The sequence below is a fragment of the Nelumbo nucifera genome, chromosome 8, assembly GCF_055504915.1.
Source record: "Nelumbo nucifera cultivar China Antique chromosome 8, China Antique-T2T, whole genome shotgun sequence".
Taxonomy (NCBI): domain Eukaryota; kingdom Viridiplantae; phylum Streptophyta; class Magnoliopsida; order Proteales; family Nelumbonaceae; genus Nelumbo; species Nelumbo nucifera.
In genome coordinates, this window is record NC_142656.1 from 26,120,866 (window position 1) to 26,138,659 (window position 17,794).

Here is a 17,794-nt window from a genome sequence, read left to right on the forward strand (position 1 = left end):
AAAGAGTCATGTCATGTCTCCGGACTTTCATCTTATGGGTGTTAAAACATAGAGCCAGCAAATTAATGTCGTATATTTTAATCAATTAAACTCTAGTTGATTAAACTACTTATTAACATGGTGTTTGGAAGTATAGCCATTTTTTGGGACTGATATTCAAGAAAAAATTCCTATGCTTTCAAGACTCATTTTTTACAAAAAAAAAAATGCTTTTGTTACGTAGGCAGTGAATAACACTATGCTGTTTGGTAAAATGATTTTTATCACCTTTTTCGTGTATGTGCTGACAAGTAAATACCACATAGGATACAATCAGTCAACCGTTGGGGAAACGATTCACTGATGCATAAAACTTAATGCATCGATAGGGTTCCAATTTTCAAGACATGCCTGATTTTTTAATAATCGATCGAACCAAACAATGAGATATATGGACGTTTGTTGAAATGCCTATGTAGGTTCGACGTGGCACCATTTTTTCAAAAAACGGCCACGGTTCAAAACATCCCCTAAACCATTTTAATGATTTTCGTAAAATTTGAGTTGTGATGCACACGTGAGTTCTTCTTCTGCCATGTCACCACGTGGCATACAATTTATCAAAATATAAAAAAGTTGGATCAGGAAATTAGTTTCATCCTGGTTTTTGGATAATTTTGACCATCCAAATCAACAATATTGATACATCACACATTACATTTTATTATTTATTAATATAATAATTATTTCTTTTCATAAGTTTGTATCCCTTTTTCAACGTAATAGAAAATTAAGGTCCTTTTTGCTAATATTTGATGGTGCTGTATTGAAAGTATAAAGCACATGTAATACTTTTACTCTATTTTCGCCAAAAGAAAGAAAGCCCTCTCAAGTCTCAACCAGCAAGGCACTTGGTAACCATTTGGGAGGGCTGTAACAGAGACAGCTTATAAGCTATTTTTGGTGAAAGATCCAGACAGCCGAATCAGCTGTTGATAGGGTTGAGCATTGTTAAAATCGAAAAACCGAATAAAAAATGTTGCTTTTGGTTTTTTAGTTTTTGGTTATTTTGGTTTTGATTTTCTGATTTAAAAATTCAGTTAATTGAATTAACGGAATCTTATTCTCTCTCTCTATATATATACTGTTGAAATTCAGTTTTAACCAAAAACTAAACTGAAAATTTAAATTTCAATTATTTTAAATTTATGATATTTCAATTTTTGTTCAATTTTTATTTAAAATTTTGATTTATTCAATTCGATTTTTAACAGAATAAACAGTTTATTCACCCCTAATTGTTGAGCGGCAGTTGAAGAATTTGAATCTACTAAGCACAAGCACAATAGATGGCTAGCCACTTCACCTAACCACACATTGAGAACATCTTTTATATTTTATATCACTGATACTCTCGATGTATGGCTAGATGAACGTGACCAACAATATGTTGGGCTCTTTGCTTCGGTTTCTTTGAATAGGATACAACCTGACCAAAATGGGCATGGACCGGATCTGTAACTATCTATGAAGATCCAACAAAGGTCCAAATCTGTTTTCCTTAGTTAGTTAGGAGTAGTCTTTATCATCATCACATTATCTCTCTACATATACACGTAAACATATTCATTCTTAGCAAACTTTATGTATTTTCTTTCTCCAACATACATCTTGGTCAATTATTTTCAATCTCCCAATTCAGGTACCACCATATTGCTATACAACGATTACACATTCTCATATCCCATTTATACAAAGCATTCGATTTGTGGGCCCTTATTAGAACACTGGCCCATCATTAGATTATTGAAACAGATCAGAGACTACATCAGATGTCACTCACTAGTCACCACCCCAATAAGATAGGCTACAATCTACTGGATAAGTCCATGATGATGGACTTATTAATGTTAAACATAATAACTTTATTGGTGATCATCTACGCAAAGAGCGTAAACAACGCATTTACAGCTTCTTGCATGAACTGTTGTGGGGATTTTATGGACACAAACATACCCAGAAACCTAGAACTCAAGAGGATTAATGTTGTGCAGGCGAAATATATTCTATCTCCCCTTGAGGAAGCTCCTGCAAATCTTCTCCCATGTCTTCCTGTCTGGTTCAGCAGACTCGAGTTTTGATTTTGTGAGCTCGGCGAACTCTTTCTGGTGATTGATTAACAACCCAAGATTAGAGATGACTTAGAATGAAAGATTGCTTGATATGAATTAAACAAGTAAACAGTTGCGTACCTCTATACAGCTGTTGTTGGCCAGACGGTCTATTATGTTATACAGAATGTCCTTGGTGTATTCAGGATGACCTTGAATACCCAATATATGGCTTCCAAGGGAGAACATCTCTACACCTGTCATGTCTGAGACGGCAATCACCTGAGCTCCAACTGGGACCTCCCATACCTGAATTAAGCTTACATGCAGCTGTATAAGTTGTTGATTAATTTGTATATGGAGAGAGAGAGAGAGACAGAGACAGAGAGAGAGACGGAGACAGAGAGAGAGAGAGACCTCATCTTGATGGCACTCAATGATGGAAAGGAAAGAAGGGAGTTCCTTGAGACCACCATCAAGGGTACTTGGGTGCAAATCCTCCACCAGCCTGACTTTCCTCAACCCAATATCCCAGCCACTGTTAGCTCTCCCAATCTTACCACCAAGTGCTCGGCATAAGACCTAAAAGAAAATGAAAAAATAAGTAAACCATTAACAGAAACTTACTGTGTTAATTGTATGGAATACTTGCACATCTGTATATTGTAACGTACTTGGTGCCCAAAACATATTCCGAGCACTTTCTTCTCCATGGCAAACAACGTCTGTATCAGAACGCAGAGTCTCAAGACCCATGGGTCATTTCCATGAGCATCATGAGGGCTGCCACTGATCACAAAACCATGATACTTGTGGAGCTCATCTACGTCTGGAAACTCTCCGTCCACAACCCTGAACAAGTCCCATTGCTCTCCTTCCTCCCCGAATGCAGCAACAAACACATTGAAATACCCACCATACACTTTCTTCACGTAATCAGAGTCCTTGGATGCCATTAATAGAGCATATTTCTTCTCCCCAACAACTTTCATTTTGTGTCGATATTGTCGGTATTGTCGATATTGTTGGAGAGAGAGAGAGAGAGGGGATAACTTTTGAAAACGAAAGACAGAGGATTGAGAATTCTGAAAGAGGAGAAATGATTCTGAGTATACGAGAGAATGCGTTAAGGGGAGGGAATTGGGGTATTTATAGGAGATGGATTCACGTCTGAGATCAACTAATTGACCAGAAAGCAATGACCATGCCCTTTCCTTCCAAGTTCGCCAATCAGCCAATTTTCTAATTCTTACTCATTTTCTATTGTTTATTACTCATTTTCTATTGTTTACCTCAGTGATGCTACGTAGGAAATCTTGATTCTGGGTCTCCTCAAGCTGCCTGAAAATTCACTGAGCCCACATAATTGTCCTTAAACTACCAATAGAAGGCCGTGACCCACGTTGGGTGGGTCCATCTTCAACCTCTAGCTATGGAGAAAGACTTAGAAAATATATCAGCCATAAATGTTTGTTTCATACTGGGTTAATCTGAAGAAGAAAGAAAGAAAGAAGAAAAAAATTGACAACTAATGCAAAGGTCAGATGGTCAAAAGTGATTTTGATCAATCTGGAATTTTTTTTTTTTTTATCCAAGAAGCAATTTCTTTAATTTTTACAACCCAGAGGGTAGAGACTAGAAACCAGAAAGAATTTGACTTCGTGAACATTAGCAGCTGATGGATGACTATTGAATAATGAATACTGGGGGGCCGTGGACCTAATAACTTTGCCAATTTTTTATAGTTTTTTTTTTTATTTGTACTATTTTAATAATAATTTGGAAAATTGGTTGAAATTCTGAAATTTTGCCAAAATAAATCTCCTCGAAATAATATGAAGTTGTACCAAAATATATATTCATGGTGGTATGAACTTGGTTCGGGGTTGAGTTTGGTTTCAAATTACCCTGGTTGGACCCACCAAATATTCACAGAAATTAATTATAAATTATTACCAAGAAAGGGGAAACACCATATTTCTTAACCAGTTGGGCACCGTTTGTTTAATTTTGTTGTGTTATTGAGGAAAATTTTTTCAAGTTGAAATGTTTGAGCTATGCCTTCTCTCCTTTTACAATGAAAACTTTTTGTTGGAAAAAAGAATTCTTTTTGTTGAAATATTTTACTCTAGCTAAGATGATTTTATGCCTTAGAGACAAACAAATGCAGCTTTAAGGATTTAATTAAGGTCTCCAACAACCAACCCAAGACTAGCAATATTTAACCCACACTTTCAGGATAGATTTGTTATCAAACTCTAGCTACTCTGCCAATAATCTTTTACTGAAATTTTCAAAAGAAGAATGTCAACTCTGAGTTTGAATTATAAATTGGGAATTCTTGTTGATTTGGTCATTCAATTTGTTAGCCTTGATTGATGTTCTACTAGAGTTTGATACTGGAGGGAGTCAGGACAAGCTTCAAGCTTATATTTATCTTCTATTTAAAGGTATAAAAGGTATTAATTAAAGAAAGTTGGTACAAATGAATTAAAGGAAAGACAAGGGTAAGCTACACTTAACCATCCCCTAAGTTGCATCCCTTGGGAGGCTCCGAATTGGCAGAAACAGCTCATTTGAGCTGCATAAACATTTGTTGAGACGTAGAATTCACCCTTTTATCTCATTAAATTTTCTTTCAAAACCCAGCCTTTGACCTATTCTTAGATGTCTACCCTATTTGCATTCAAAAATAACAAGCTCTCCTCTGGTTCATCCAAGTGGTGATGTACCCAAGATCAAATCAATGGTTTTTCCTTGTACCCTTTGCAATTCTCTCTCTAACAAGTTTTTCAAAAACCAAACCTGACCATCTCAGAGAACCCAATCAACCAAATACCCAGTTGAGAAATAGACACTACCTTAGTAATTACTATTTATTTAGTGATGGAGGGTGATTTGGCCCGACCTGTAGCACGGGGACACGTGGACATGACCTGGAATAAGTGACGACTCAGCGTGACAGTATGGCAGCATGGTCATAACTCGGCGTAACGAATTCGTCGGAGCCCAGCCTGGCAACTTGGTGAACGAGGCAACTCGCCGGGAAATAACACACAGCTCACCCTGAATCCTCTCAAGGGTGGGGCGCCCCGAGCTCCCCCCAAGCGAGGGGCCCCGAGCTCCTCCTAAGACCCGAGCTCTTTCCAACGAGCTCTGAGCCCTTCCTTCCCGAGAAGGGAACACCCCGATCTGCAGTTAAGTATCCCGAAGTGGAAACACTTCGGGTCAGCACCATTGGCTCTCCTAATTTGTCTCTAAGGGTTCGCCTCAAGTAGAAGCAGCTCGGTGCACCACCAGTACCTCGGTACAGGGTAGCTCGGTAGAAGATAGCTCGACTCAAGATAGCTTGGTGACTCAGAAAATATTAGCTTGACAATAGTACCTGCCGAATCTGGAGGCTACGCCCACGTCTCTCGTCAGGCGGTGTCGTGCTTGCCATCTTTGAAACATGTCTCACATCTGACAGGTCCGTACCCTGCAACGGCGGCCTGTGCACGCCACCTCAGCTCTGGCAGTAACGACTGCGGTAGGGAGACAGAGGCGGTTACGCCTGACTTGACAGAGGTGGTTACGCCTGATTTGACAGAGTTCCAATATAAAAGAGCCCCTATCCCCAAGGGGCGGAGGTAATCTTTGATTCCGCACTATCTGCACTCTTAGCCTTCTTTACATTCTCTAAAGCTCTCAGAGTTCTAACTTAAGCATCGGAGTGTTCTCGCCGGGCGAGCTCCCCGAGAATCCTTCACCTTCCTCTTCTTCTCAGGTACCGTCCGTCGCCAGCTAGGAGCCAGGTTTCCGCCAGCTAGGTGTGCTCGGATCGCGCTACATCATTTGGCGCCATCTGTGGGAAACGCTTCAAAAAGCCTTCCTCCAATCTCAGCAACCTTTAGAAAGACTTTAGCATCCATGGCTTCTTCCAGCAACGCTGGATGTAGCACGAAGATGAACACCACCGAAGAACAACCCTCAGTCCCTGCGGTGTGCATAGGACAGTTCATCGTCCCCCTTTCTGCCGATGGAATCCCTAGTCTGAATGTGCCGCAGACAGTGGCACCCGTAAATGCTCCCCTTCCTTTCTCAGTTGGGACAACTTTCACCGAACCCTCTATTGTCCCTTCGGCGACTAGCCAGAACCAGCTCGAGGACCTGGTGCAATGCATGCAGGCCATGCAAGCCCAAATGCAATAGTTCCAGCAGCTTCAGCTCTATCAGCAGCAAGTGCTGCACCAAGTTTCCCCCGCCGTCAGAACGAGCGCCTTCTCGCCAAGGAGAGACCTCCCAGACTTAGAACCCTCTCAAGAGTCAAGTCTCGTCCCACGACAGGAAGGAGAGACCAGCTACCCCTGCCTCACCGCGAGCAGTTAGGTCGGGAGGGTCCCAACCTACCAGACCCGCATCACCTCGGCTCTTGGAGTTCAGAGCCCCACTTGTGGAGAACCGATTCGAGGTCCTGGCCGCAGATTCCAGGCAAAACCCCTCTGTCCGTAGTCATCACCAGCAGTCCAAACCGATCCCTACAAAGACTATTCCTGACAACACAGAGGCGAGCAACACCAACGCGGAGCCCACAAGAAAGCAGAGGAGGCGCCGCCGAGCTCGCCGAACTGCCACTCACAACCTGCCCGAGCTCAAGGGCAAGGAAGAGGTAAGCTCGGGCAAAGTGAAAGCCACTCTGCTCCTCTCAGTTCCATCCCCCCTATCTCCAGAACTTCTTGCCCTCTCCATGCCTAAGAACTTTAAACTTCCGCCCCTGGACAAGTATGATGGGTCGTTCGACCCGAATGACCATGTTGACGCCTTCCATTCACAGATGCACCTGTCAAGTGCCAATGAGTCCTGCATGTGCGTGGCTTTCTCCACCACTTTCAAAGGGGTACCGCACATGGTACAAGAACCTCGCGCCTGAATCAATAAGAAGCTGGATGCAGTTCGTGCAAGTCTTCACTTCTCACTTTGTCACCAGCAAGCGGTGCCCGGGAACTCAGGAGAGCCTCCTTGGCATAGTCTAGTAGGAAGGGGAGTCCATCCGGAGTTATATCAAGCGGTTCAACGACGCATGTCTGTAGATACCGCGCCTGGACCCCGTAGTGCGGCTTGCAGTGGCCAAGAGAGGAGTGACACACAAGGAGTTTAAGTGGCACATAGTTGTCAACCAGCCCGCGACTGTAGCCGAGTTCCTTAAGCTCGTGGACAGGTTTATATGGACGGAGGAGGAAATCAACCAGAAAAAAGAAGACGTGCCCGAGAAAAGAAAGAGAGAAGGTGAGCCCTCAAACCAAGTGGACAGCAGGAAGAAAAAAGACTTAGCTCGGGGGGCAAAGCCAGGTCAGCCTTTCCGAGCTCTTGCAGCAGAGCGGACTGACTACACTCCCCTGAACGCGAAGCGGGCTGAGATCCTGATGGCGATCAAAGACGCCCCCGTATGTCAAGTGGTCACCCCGTCTGAGAGGGAACCCCAATGAAAGGAATAAAAATTTGTATTGTAGCTTTCATAAAGACCACGATCATAGTACCAAGAATTGTAAAAACCTCCACGACGAGATAGAGGAGTTCATCCGTCGCGGATACTTGAGAAATTTTGTACAGAATAATAATAATAATAATAATAAAGCAGGTCGGCAAAGGGAGCAGAGTAGGGATGCTCCCGAATCCAGCAGCAGGCAGGCAGAGTAGTCTCGGAGGCAGCCCCCGGAAGAGAGACCAGTTCGGGGGACTATCCATGTAATAGTCGGAGGTTCAATCGTTGCGGGCTGCGCCTCAGGCATCAGCTCGCGAAGCCGCCAGGGAAGAGCAGAATCCCCCGAAGCGGCCAAGGACAGAAGACCCAATCCGCTTCGTAGAGGACGATGCACGTGGGGTCCATGTTATGGGCATGCCAGCCGGAAGCACACTGCGGCGCAGTCATAAGGCAATAGCACGCACAGCGGGCCGCCCAGCCGCACACACCGCCTGGCAGCGTGCAACACGCACCTGTTATGGGCCACCGCCCGGCAGCGCGCACCGCACCACACGGCAGCAGCAGAGGCAGCAACACGTAGTCATAGGCAGCAGCACGCACAGCGGGCCGCCCAGCCGCACGCACCGCCCGGCAGCGTGCACCACACCACACGGTAGCAACAGAGGCAGCAGCGCGCACCGCACGACAGCACCGACCGCGCACACAGCCGGCACCGCATGGCAGCGGCACCATGAGCCGCGCGCACGCACTGCGCGGCAACGGCACCGCGCACACGCACCGCGCGGCGGCAGCACCATGAGCCGCGCGCACGCACCCGGGCAGCAACAGCAGAGCGGGGCCCACATGACAGCTCATAGGGGTGGGCCCACCCTTATCAGGACACATCAAAGAGAACTCGCCACCAGCTTTCCTTATCTTAACCTTTATCCTTATCTTATCTTATCTTTATCTTATCTTAAGTAAGAGTAAGTTACCATTAGGAGTAGGTAATTAGGAGTTTGAGTTCAAATTGGAGTTTGAGTTTAATTAGGAATTCCCTTCTGTAATCTCCTATTTAAGGAGCCACGAATTGAAATAAAGCATTCAGTTTTCCAGCCAAGAAAAGAGTGAGGAGAATTTGGGTGGTCTCTTGGACAAATCACCCCAAGGGAGAGTTCGGGTGGTCTCTTGGACAAATCACCCACTAGATAGGCAAAATAGGGTCAGTGCGTAAGACCAAAGGCAAGGGAAGATCAGGGGTTCCTGCCGTGGAACGACCCGTGACGCGATCCTACGCTCGGGCCCATAACATCTTGGTATCAGAGCCAAACGTCATGGGCGATATGGAGAAGTTGTCTTCCAAGGTCCACGAACTGGAACACCAACTTGCAGAAACCAGCATGGAGGTTCGTGAAGTCAGGGAAGACGTCCGGGAGATGCGACGCCTGCTGGAAGCATTCCTCTCCAATAAAGAAATGAGTCCGGAGGGAATCGCCAACACAAACAGACGCCGTTCGGACTGGGCAGAGGCATGCAGCGAACAACAGATCGCTGCCCCTACAGCCGTAGTTAATTCCAAGGATCAGCGCACAGAGGATGAAACTATAAAGTCTCCTCTTTTGGCCAGGGATGATGACACGAACATTATAGTAGAACCTGCTGAATGCGCTCCTTTGACGAAGGCAGGTGGGCTTGGCATTGTTGCTGGGGCTTTACCGAAGGCCTTGGCTCAGCGTGGACATAAAGTTATGGTTGCGGCACCACCGTATGGTAACTATACAGAAATCCAAGAAACAAGATTGCGCAAGAGAGGTAAGGTGGAGGGGCAGGATATAGAGGTAATTTTCTTCCAAGCTTATATTGATGGCATAGATTTTGTGTTCATGGACAGCCCTATGTTTCGTAATATTGAGGAAAATATATATGGGGAAGGCTGAGAGGATATTTTAAAATGCATGGTCCCCTTCGGTAAGGCCGCTTTTGAGGTCCTCTACTGTACGCATACCCGGTGCATTCTTATGATCCACAACATAGCACACCGGGGTTGTGGTTCAGTACGTGATTTCTGTTATGTGGACCTTCCACAAAACTACTTCAAACTATATGACCCAGGAGGTAGGGAACACTTCAATGTCCTTGCGGCTGGCCTGAGTGCAACAGAGCATGCAGTCACTGTAAGCCATGGCCACGCCTGGGAGCGGGAAATAAAAGAACGTGGCTGGGGTCTGCATCAAATAATCCAGCGTTATGCACTGAGAGACGGGGCAGTCCCTGTTGTTCATACTGTTGGTGGACTGAGAAATTGTGTGCAGCCGTTTGATCCATTCGCAGAATTCCAAGCCATGTATTCAGAACACGAGCTTGAGGACAAGCTCGTAGTCCGGGAGGGGTGTAATGTTATGGGCATGCCAGCCGGAAGCACACTGCGGCGCAGTCATAAGGCAATAGCACGCACAGCGGGCCGCCCAGCCGCACGCACCGCCTGGCAGCGTGCAACACGCACCTGTTATGGGCCACCGCCCAGCAGCGCGCACCGCACCACACGGCAGCAGCAGAGGCAGCAGCACGCACAGCGGGCCGCCCAGCCGCACGCACCGCCCGGCAGCGTGCACCACACCACACGGTAGCAACAGAGGCAGCAGCGCGCACCGCACGACAGCACCGACCGCGCACACAGCCGGCACCGCATGGCAGCGGCACCATGAGCCGCGCGCATGCACTGCACGGCAACGGCACCACGCACACGCACCGCGCGGCGGCAGCACCATGAGCCGCGCGCACGCACCCGGGCAGCAACAGCAGAGCGGGGCCCACATGACAGCTCATAGGGGTGGGCCCACCCTTATCAGGACACATCAAAGAGAACTCGCCACCAGCTTTCCTTATCTTAACCTTTATCCTTATCTTATCTTATCTTTATCTTATCTTAAGTAAGAGTAAGTTACCATTAGGAGTAGGTAATTAGGAGTTTGAGTTCAAATTGGAGTTTGAGTTTAATTAGGAATTCCCTTCTGTAATCTCCTATTTAAGGAGCCACGAATTGAAATAAAGCATTCAGTTTTCCAGCCAAGAAAAGAGTGAGGAGAGTTTGGGTGGTCTCTTGGACAAATCACCCCAAGGGAGAGTTCGGGTGGTCTCTTGGACAAATCACCCACTAGATAGGCAAAATAGGGTCAGTGCGTAAGACCAAAGGCAAGGGAAGATCAGGGGTTCCTGCCGTGGAACGACCCGTGACGCGATCCTACGCTCGGGCCCATAATAGTCCACTACCCCCACAATGATGCACTCGTCATAAAGGTGAAGATTAATGAATTTGAAGTCAGGCGTGTCCTCGTCGACTCTGGCAGCTCGACAGACATCCTTTTCAAGGCTGCATTCGACAAGTTCCAACTCCAAGAGAGCGACCTGAAGCCCGCAAATACTCTCTTGGTAGGCTTCAGTGGAGATGAAGTCAGGCCCTTGGGAAGAATTACAATACCTGTGGAAGTCGGCACCTGGCCCAGCATAGTAAGGCTCAACCACGATTTCTTAGTGGTCGCAACTCCCTCCCCGTACAATGCCATAGTAGGTCGGCCGATCACCCATGCTCTACGAGCAGTGGTCTCCACTTATTATTTGGCAATGAAGTTCCCCACGAACTTCGGGGTCGGGGTAGCGCGAGGTGACCAGCTTGAGTCTCGCAAGTGCTACGTCGCCGCCCTCAAAGGGAAAACCAAGATGGCCGACGACCTCAAGCTGGAGCGACCTACGGAGCAAGGCAAGGAGCGAGCTGCACCCACGGAGGAGACGGTCTTCGTTCCAACTTCGGCAGAGGACCCAGCCCGGACACTCCAGATCGGCGCCTCAGTCCAGGAGCCCCTACAATCTCAAATGGTAAGTTTTTTACTTAAAAATTTAGATGTTTTCGCATGGTCCACGGCAAAAATGCTCAACATTGACCCTGACATCATAACTCACAAGCTTAATAATGATCCTGTAGTTAGGCCCGTTAGACAGAAGAAATGCAACTTAGCCCCAGAGTGTTGGAGAGTAGTTGATGAGGAGGTCAGGAAGCTCTTCGCAGCCGACTTTATAAGAGAAGTCCATTACCCGAGCTGGGTGGCTAACCCCGTTCTGGTAAAAAAGGCTAACGGTAAATGGCACATGTGCATCGACTATACTGACCTGAACCGAGCTTGCCCAAGGGACTACTTCTCACTCCCCATGATCGACCGTCTGGTGGACGCGACCTTAGAGCATGAGTTGCTGAGCTTCTTGGATGCCTACTCAGGCTACAACAAGATTAGAATGGACCCAGCCGATGAAGAAAAAACAACTTTTGTAACTGAATTAGGCATGCCCTTTGGACTAAAAAATGTCGGGGCCACCTTTCAAAGACTAAAAAATAAATTATTTGAGCCATTAATTGGTAGAAAAGTGGAATGTTACGTAGACGACATGGTCGTCAAAACCCAAATCTCGCAAGATTTAATACAAGACTTGCATTATGTTTTTGAAATTTTGCGTAAGTTTAACATGAAGTTGAATCCAAAAAAGTGTGTTTTCGGTGCCACCTCGAGTAAATTCCTAGGGTACATCGTTAACTGGCGTGGCATTGAGGCCAACCCGGATAAAATTAAGGCCATCCTAGATATGAGACCACCCCGGAAATTGAAGGAGGTTCAGAGGCTGAATGGTCGTATAGCCGACCTGAGCCGCTTCATGTCCAAATCAGCAGACCGCTGCTTGCCTTTCTTTAAGGCAATTAAAAGCAAAGGCTTTGAATGGACCGAAGAGTGCCAGATCACGTTCGACGAGCTCAAAAAGTACCTCGCCAGTATACCGATCTTAACCCGACCCGAGGAGGGTGATGTTTTGGAGCTGTACCTCTCAGCAAATGACGAGGTAGTCAGCTCGGTACTAATAAAGGAGGTAGATCGGGTCCAGCGGCCTATCTACTATGTTAGCAAAGTGTTGTAGGGAGCTGAGACAAGGTATCCAGAGATCGAAAAGCTAGCCTATGCACTGGTCATTGCAGCTCGGAAACTCCGTCTGTACTTCCAAGCTCATACTGTCGTCGTCCTTACCAACAAACCATTGAGGAAAGTCTTACTCAAGCCCGAGGTCTCCGGTAGGTTGACGAAGTGGGCCATCGAGCTCAGCGAGTACGACCTCCAATACAAGCCGCGAACTGCTATCAAGGCTCAAGCCTTAGCAAACTTTGTCGCGGAATGCACTTTCAGCTTCGAAATCCCCAGGCTAGTTGAACACGAGGTCCCCAGTTCGGGCGAGCCCGAGGTTCCCAGGCCGGTTGAGCTCGAGCACCGTGAATTAGCAACTAGTGTGACATCTCTCCCTGTTAGACCAAGCGTGAACTGGGATGAGGAGCCCTGGATCCTTCACGTAGATGGCTCGTCGAACCAGCATGGCAGTGGAGCTGGGATCGTTCTGTACGGGCCAAGCGGTGTGAAACTGGAGTATGCACTACACTTTGAGTTCGCGGCATCCAACAATGAAGCGGAGTACGGGGCCCTACTATTCGGGCTGGCTCTAGTGAACGAAGTGAAAGCCAAACACATTGTCATCTGCAGTGATTCTCAGCTCATGGTCAACCAGGTTACGGGTGACTACGAAGCTCGCGAGCCAACCATGATTGCTTACTTGGCCAAAGCAAGAGGGGCTCTACTCAACTTCCAGTCACACTTCATCCAAAAGATCCCGAGACCAGAGAATGCTGAGGCCGATGCTCTATCTCGGTTAGCTAGCACCAGTGATAACACCATGAGAACCGTGTATATAGAGAACCTACCTCGGCCTAGCATTCTCGGGGGGGCAGAGGAGGTCGCTCCCGTCATTCAAGCAAAGTCGAGCTGGATCGATCCACTCGCGAGCTTCCTGCTACACGGAACCCTCCTTGCAGATCGTAATCCTGCCAGAAGGGTAGAGCGTCAGGCAGCCAAGTACGACATAATAGACGAGAGGTTGTACTGAAGATCTTACACGCTCCCCTATCTGTGCTGCTTGCGACCTTCCGAGGCCGAGCTCGTGCTCTGTGACACTCATGAGGACCTGTGTGGTGGACACTTGGGGTGCAGGGCTCTTGCCTAGAAAGCGCTACGACAGGGGTATTACTGGCCAACGATGAAGGCAAATGCAATCGAGCTCGTCAGAAGATGTGACAAATGTCAGAAGCATGCCAACATCCACCACCACCAGCCTGCCGCCGATCTAAAATATCTTACCAGCTCGTGACCCTTCGCACAGTGGGGGATTGACATACTCGGACCATTCCCGCCAGCAATAGGGCAGAGAAGGTTCTTAGTGGTGGCAGTTGACTATTTTACCAAGTGGGTAGAAGTTGAACCTCTCGCGACGATTACAGCTTGGAATGTGCAAAATTTCTTCTGGAAGAGTATAGTATGCCATTTCGGACTACCCCGAGTACTGATCTTCGACAATGGTAAGTAGTTCGAAGACATCAAATTCCAAAATTGGTGCAAAGACATGGGGATACAACAAAACTTCACCTCGGTAGCACATCCTCAAGCAAACGGCCAAGCAGAAGTCACGAATAGAGCCATTCTCCGTTGATTGAAAGCACGCCTGGATCGAGCTAAAGGACTATGGGCAGACGAGCTACCCAGTGTTCTATGGTCCTACCGGACCACGGTGAAGACTACGACAGGAGAGACTCCCTTCAACCTCACTTATGGCACCGAGGCAGTTATCCCGGCTAAGATCGAAGTTCCCACGCTACGACTAGAAGCGCATGACGACAAAGCAAACGAAGACGAGCTACGCACCAACCTCGATCTGCTTGATGAGGTACGGAACCTCGCATACATTAGGACTGCGGCCTACTAGCAGAGAGTAGCTCGGTACTATAACGCCAGGGTCAAAAGGCGGAACCTTCGCGTCGGAGACCTAGTCCTTCGTAAAGTTATGGTGCTTGAGCCCGGTGTTGGTAAGCTCGGGCCAAATTGGGAAGGACCCTACCGATTAAAACGGGTGCTCGGGGAAGGAACGTACGAGCTCGAAACCCTAGAAGGGAAACAAGTACCTCGGGCATGGAATATTGTCAATCTAAGGCAATATTACCTATAAATTACCGAACAAGTACCTCCTAGAGCCTAAGGGGCAATATGCCGAGCTAACGATGACCTCGGCACTATAAGACCTAGTCGCCTTTTCGGCATGGGCGGACCCTAGGAGAGTGAACTATAAGTCACTCCCCCTAGCCTAAGGGCTAAAACGCCGAGCTAACTAAGGACCTCGGCGCAATGTATGACTTAACCGTCGCATCATCATAGGCTTAGTATGCCAAGGACGTAGGCAGCTTAGGTGCAAACCCTACGACGCATAGCCCACCTCGGTGTACAACAGGTTGGACCCGCTAGGGACAACTATCAATCCAAGTAACCGAGTAGACAGGTCGGGCACATGCCTTACTATGTCGTTCACCTCAGTGTACATTATAAAATCACCCCTACCAAGCACTAGGAGACAGTTCGGGGTGACGACAGGTGAGAAACCCTACTTCGGACACTTAATAGTTCAGATAAAGTAGTCACTTTAGGGAAAGTATAAAACGTACAATACTTAGCAAAAAAGCAAACTTCATTGACTGAGAGTTCTATACAATGAGCTCGGTAATAGAAGAAGAAAAGAAACTAAAATTGAGCTCGCAGGCTCAAGGTACAAGGACTGCACAGACTATTTTGGGGGCTCGTCGTTTCTACTCGGGACCTCCTCAGGAGCTTCAGCTAGGTCGGTGGCATCTGCCTCTTCGTCGCTACTCTCTTCAGAATCCGAGTCCTCTATGGCCTGGCGGGATATGTCGTCCGTGATCCGCGAGGTGGTGATGGCGCTTGTGTCGAGATCGGGGTATGTGTGCCTTATCAACCACCTGCTAAGTTTGAAGCCCTTACAATAGGCCTCAGTCAGCACGACATCGAACTTGTCCGATCTGACATAGTCTATGGCGGTCTGAACCTTGGTCTCCTCAATGGCATGGTTGAAGATCTCAGTTTTTTCCTCAATGTCAGCCTTGAGGAACTCCACCTCATGCTTCAGGACCCCTTGGTCCTCAAGGCCTTTCACCTCGAGCTCTAAGGCCTCCTTGTCCGCCTTGAGGGCGTTCACCTCTCTCCTCAGCCCGTCCCTCTCGTGCATTGACTCTTCCTTCTCCGCCAGCAGTACTGCAATGAAATTCTTCTGAGCTGTAGCATCGCTCTCCAGCTGGTAGATTTGACCACGAGCTGCCCTCAGATCGGTGTGGGCCGTGTGAGATGAGTCCTCGGCAGCCAGAGCCCGCTTCAGGTGCCTTTCAGACTGAAGGGTCAGGGCGTGCACGGTAGAGTTCACCTAACAAGAGAAGGTCAGTTAGTACCGGAGAGGTAAAAAAAAAATTTGATGTGGTAGAACTTACCACCATAGAGTGGGTGGCAGCCCGGGCTTCGAGCAGAGCAGGAGTGAGCTCGGCCCAATCGGAGACCACTTCAGGGTAGACAACCCCCTTACTCTTCCGAAGGCTGCACTGTGGGATCAAGATGCTACATCCTCCCTCTTGACTCCCTGAGCTGGAAATTGTTGTCTTAACTGCGTTACCAGGCTCGATAGAGGCTTCAGTGGTAGCATCAGTGGCTTTAGTATCGACCTCGGGCTCCATAGCTGCCTTAGAAACAAGCTCTGCCGCCGTTTTGGGCCCCGGAGGTGGTAAATTCTCCTCCTCCAAGTCAATGATTGGAGGGGCATCAGGAAGCTCAGGCTCAGAAGTAGGAGCCTACGGAAGCTCGGGCTCAGAGGCGGGGGCCTGCGGAGGCTTGGCGCGAGCTTTCTTAGTAGTTCGCTTCTTTCTCTTCATTTGGCAGAAAAGCCTCTCCCCCTTGAGCTTCTCTTCTTCCATGGGTCCTGCAACAGAGCTCGGCATTAGTAAACTCGAAAGTACTAGCTATCTAAGCAAGGTACTAAGTAAGACAACCTACCCGGGCTCAAGCCGTCTTGTATGAGCTTGCTCTCGACGATATAATCCTTGTAATTAAACCTGAGCTCAGCCCATGACTGGAGTGTCTCCCTTGTCTTCTTGTCCAGTATAATGCCGGGGTCCTGAATAGCCACCCTCCATTGAGTGGGGAAGGGCCACCCCGCGGTGTTCCGGACTACGAAGTTTCATAGTCCGGCTTTCAAGCCGGGACTTTGCTAGGAAGCTTTTGTGTAGCAACTTGAAGCCTGAGCGAGGGGACAAGTAGTAGGCCCACCTGTGCTCGGGGAGAACGCTTGAAGCGCTCTTCTTTATTGACAGTATGGAGCAAAAAATGTCTAAGTCTAGAGAGAGAGCGTAGTCAAAGCAGAGGGAAATGGTCTTGACCACGTTACGGATGGAGTTCGGGTGGAGCTGATCTAGGGCGATGTTGAAGTGTTTTAAGACCTCTACAATGAGAGGGTGAAGAGGAAGGTGGAGCCCGGCTATAAGTTGCTCCCTAAAGATCACGATCTCATCAGGACCGTGCTCCCAAGGGTAGTTACCCAAGGGCAAGCTGTAGGTGTACTCCCTGGGGAGATTATACTGCTAGATAAGATACCGGAGTCTCTCCAGGGTCATGGTGGAAGGACCGAACTTATTCGACATTCGACCTTGGTGAGAGGTGGACACCAGGTTACCCGAGGCCTCTCACGCCTCGTGAAAAGGCTGGACTTCGGTAGGGACACCCTGAGCCGAGGTACCCACCTCGGGCTCATCTGAAAGACTATCTACACTAGACATGATAAACGAAATGAAAAGAAAAGGGAAGCTCGGGGGACTCACCAAAGAAACACAACCGGACTGGGAAAACTGGACGAACTGGAAGACTCAAGCTAGAGACCTCACACGCGAGCTCAAGGCAAATGCTAAGAACTTATGGCAAGGAAAAATGATCCGGGACCCCCACTATTTATAGTCGCTACGCTCGGGCACCAATGATCAAGATCAAGATGATCTGACGGCACTCAAGAAAACCGGCTACGCGACCCTCGAGACGAAATCGGTTTAGTGCATTTTTTTGACGTCCGCGGAGTCCATAAATCGTGTGACGTCCGTGCGTGAACCGTATGCGACCCGGGTTACTCTTGATTGAGCCGATCAGCGAACCGGTCCGACCGATGGGCTGCCTAACGAGATGGCCTAAGCTTCGAGCCAAATCCACCCGACACACCGTGAACTCCCCGCGCTGGGTCAGAACCCCCAGCACGGGGAGTGGGGGGCAATTGATGGAGGGTGATTTGGCCCGACCACGTAGCACTGGGA

General features: G+C 48.0%; 1 protein-coding gene across 1 annotated transcript; it reads right to left on the minus strand.

The window, feature by feature from the left end:
• Positions 1–1,728: 1,728 nt before the first annotated feature.
• LOC104605400 (gamma-glutamyl peptidase 5-like) lies at positions 1,729–3,270 on the minus strand. The gene is made up of 4 exons (XM_010270145.2): positions 2,765–3,270; positions 2,508–2,672; positions 2,232–2,399; positions 1,729–2,144 (listed from the first exon to the last, which is right to left on the minus strand). Exons 1-4 carry the CDS (start codon positions 3,080–3,082, stop codon positions 2,046–2,048), a joined length of 750 nt encoding a protein of 249 aa, XP_010268447.1. The 5' UTR covers positions 3,083–3,270; the 3' UTR covers positions 1,729–2,045.
• Between the last annotated feature and the right edge of the window lie 14,524 nt (positions 3,271–17,794).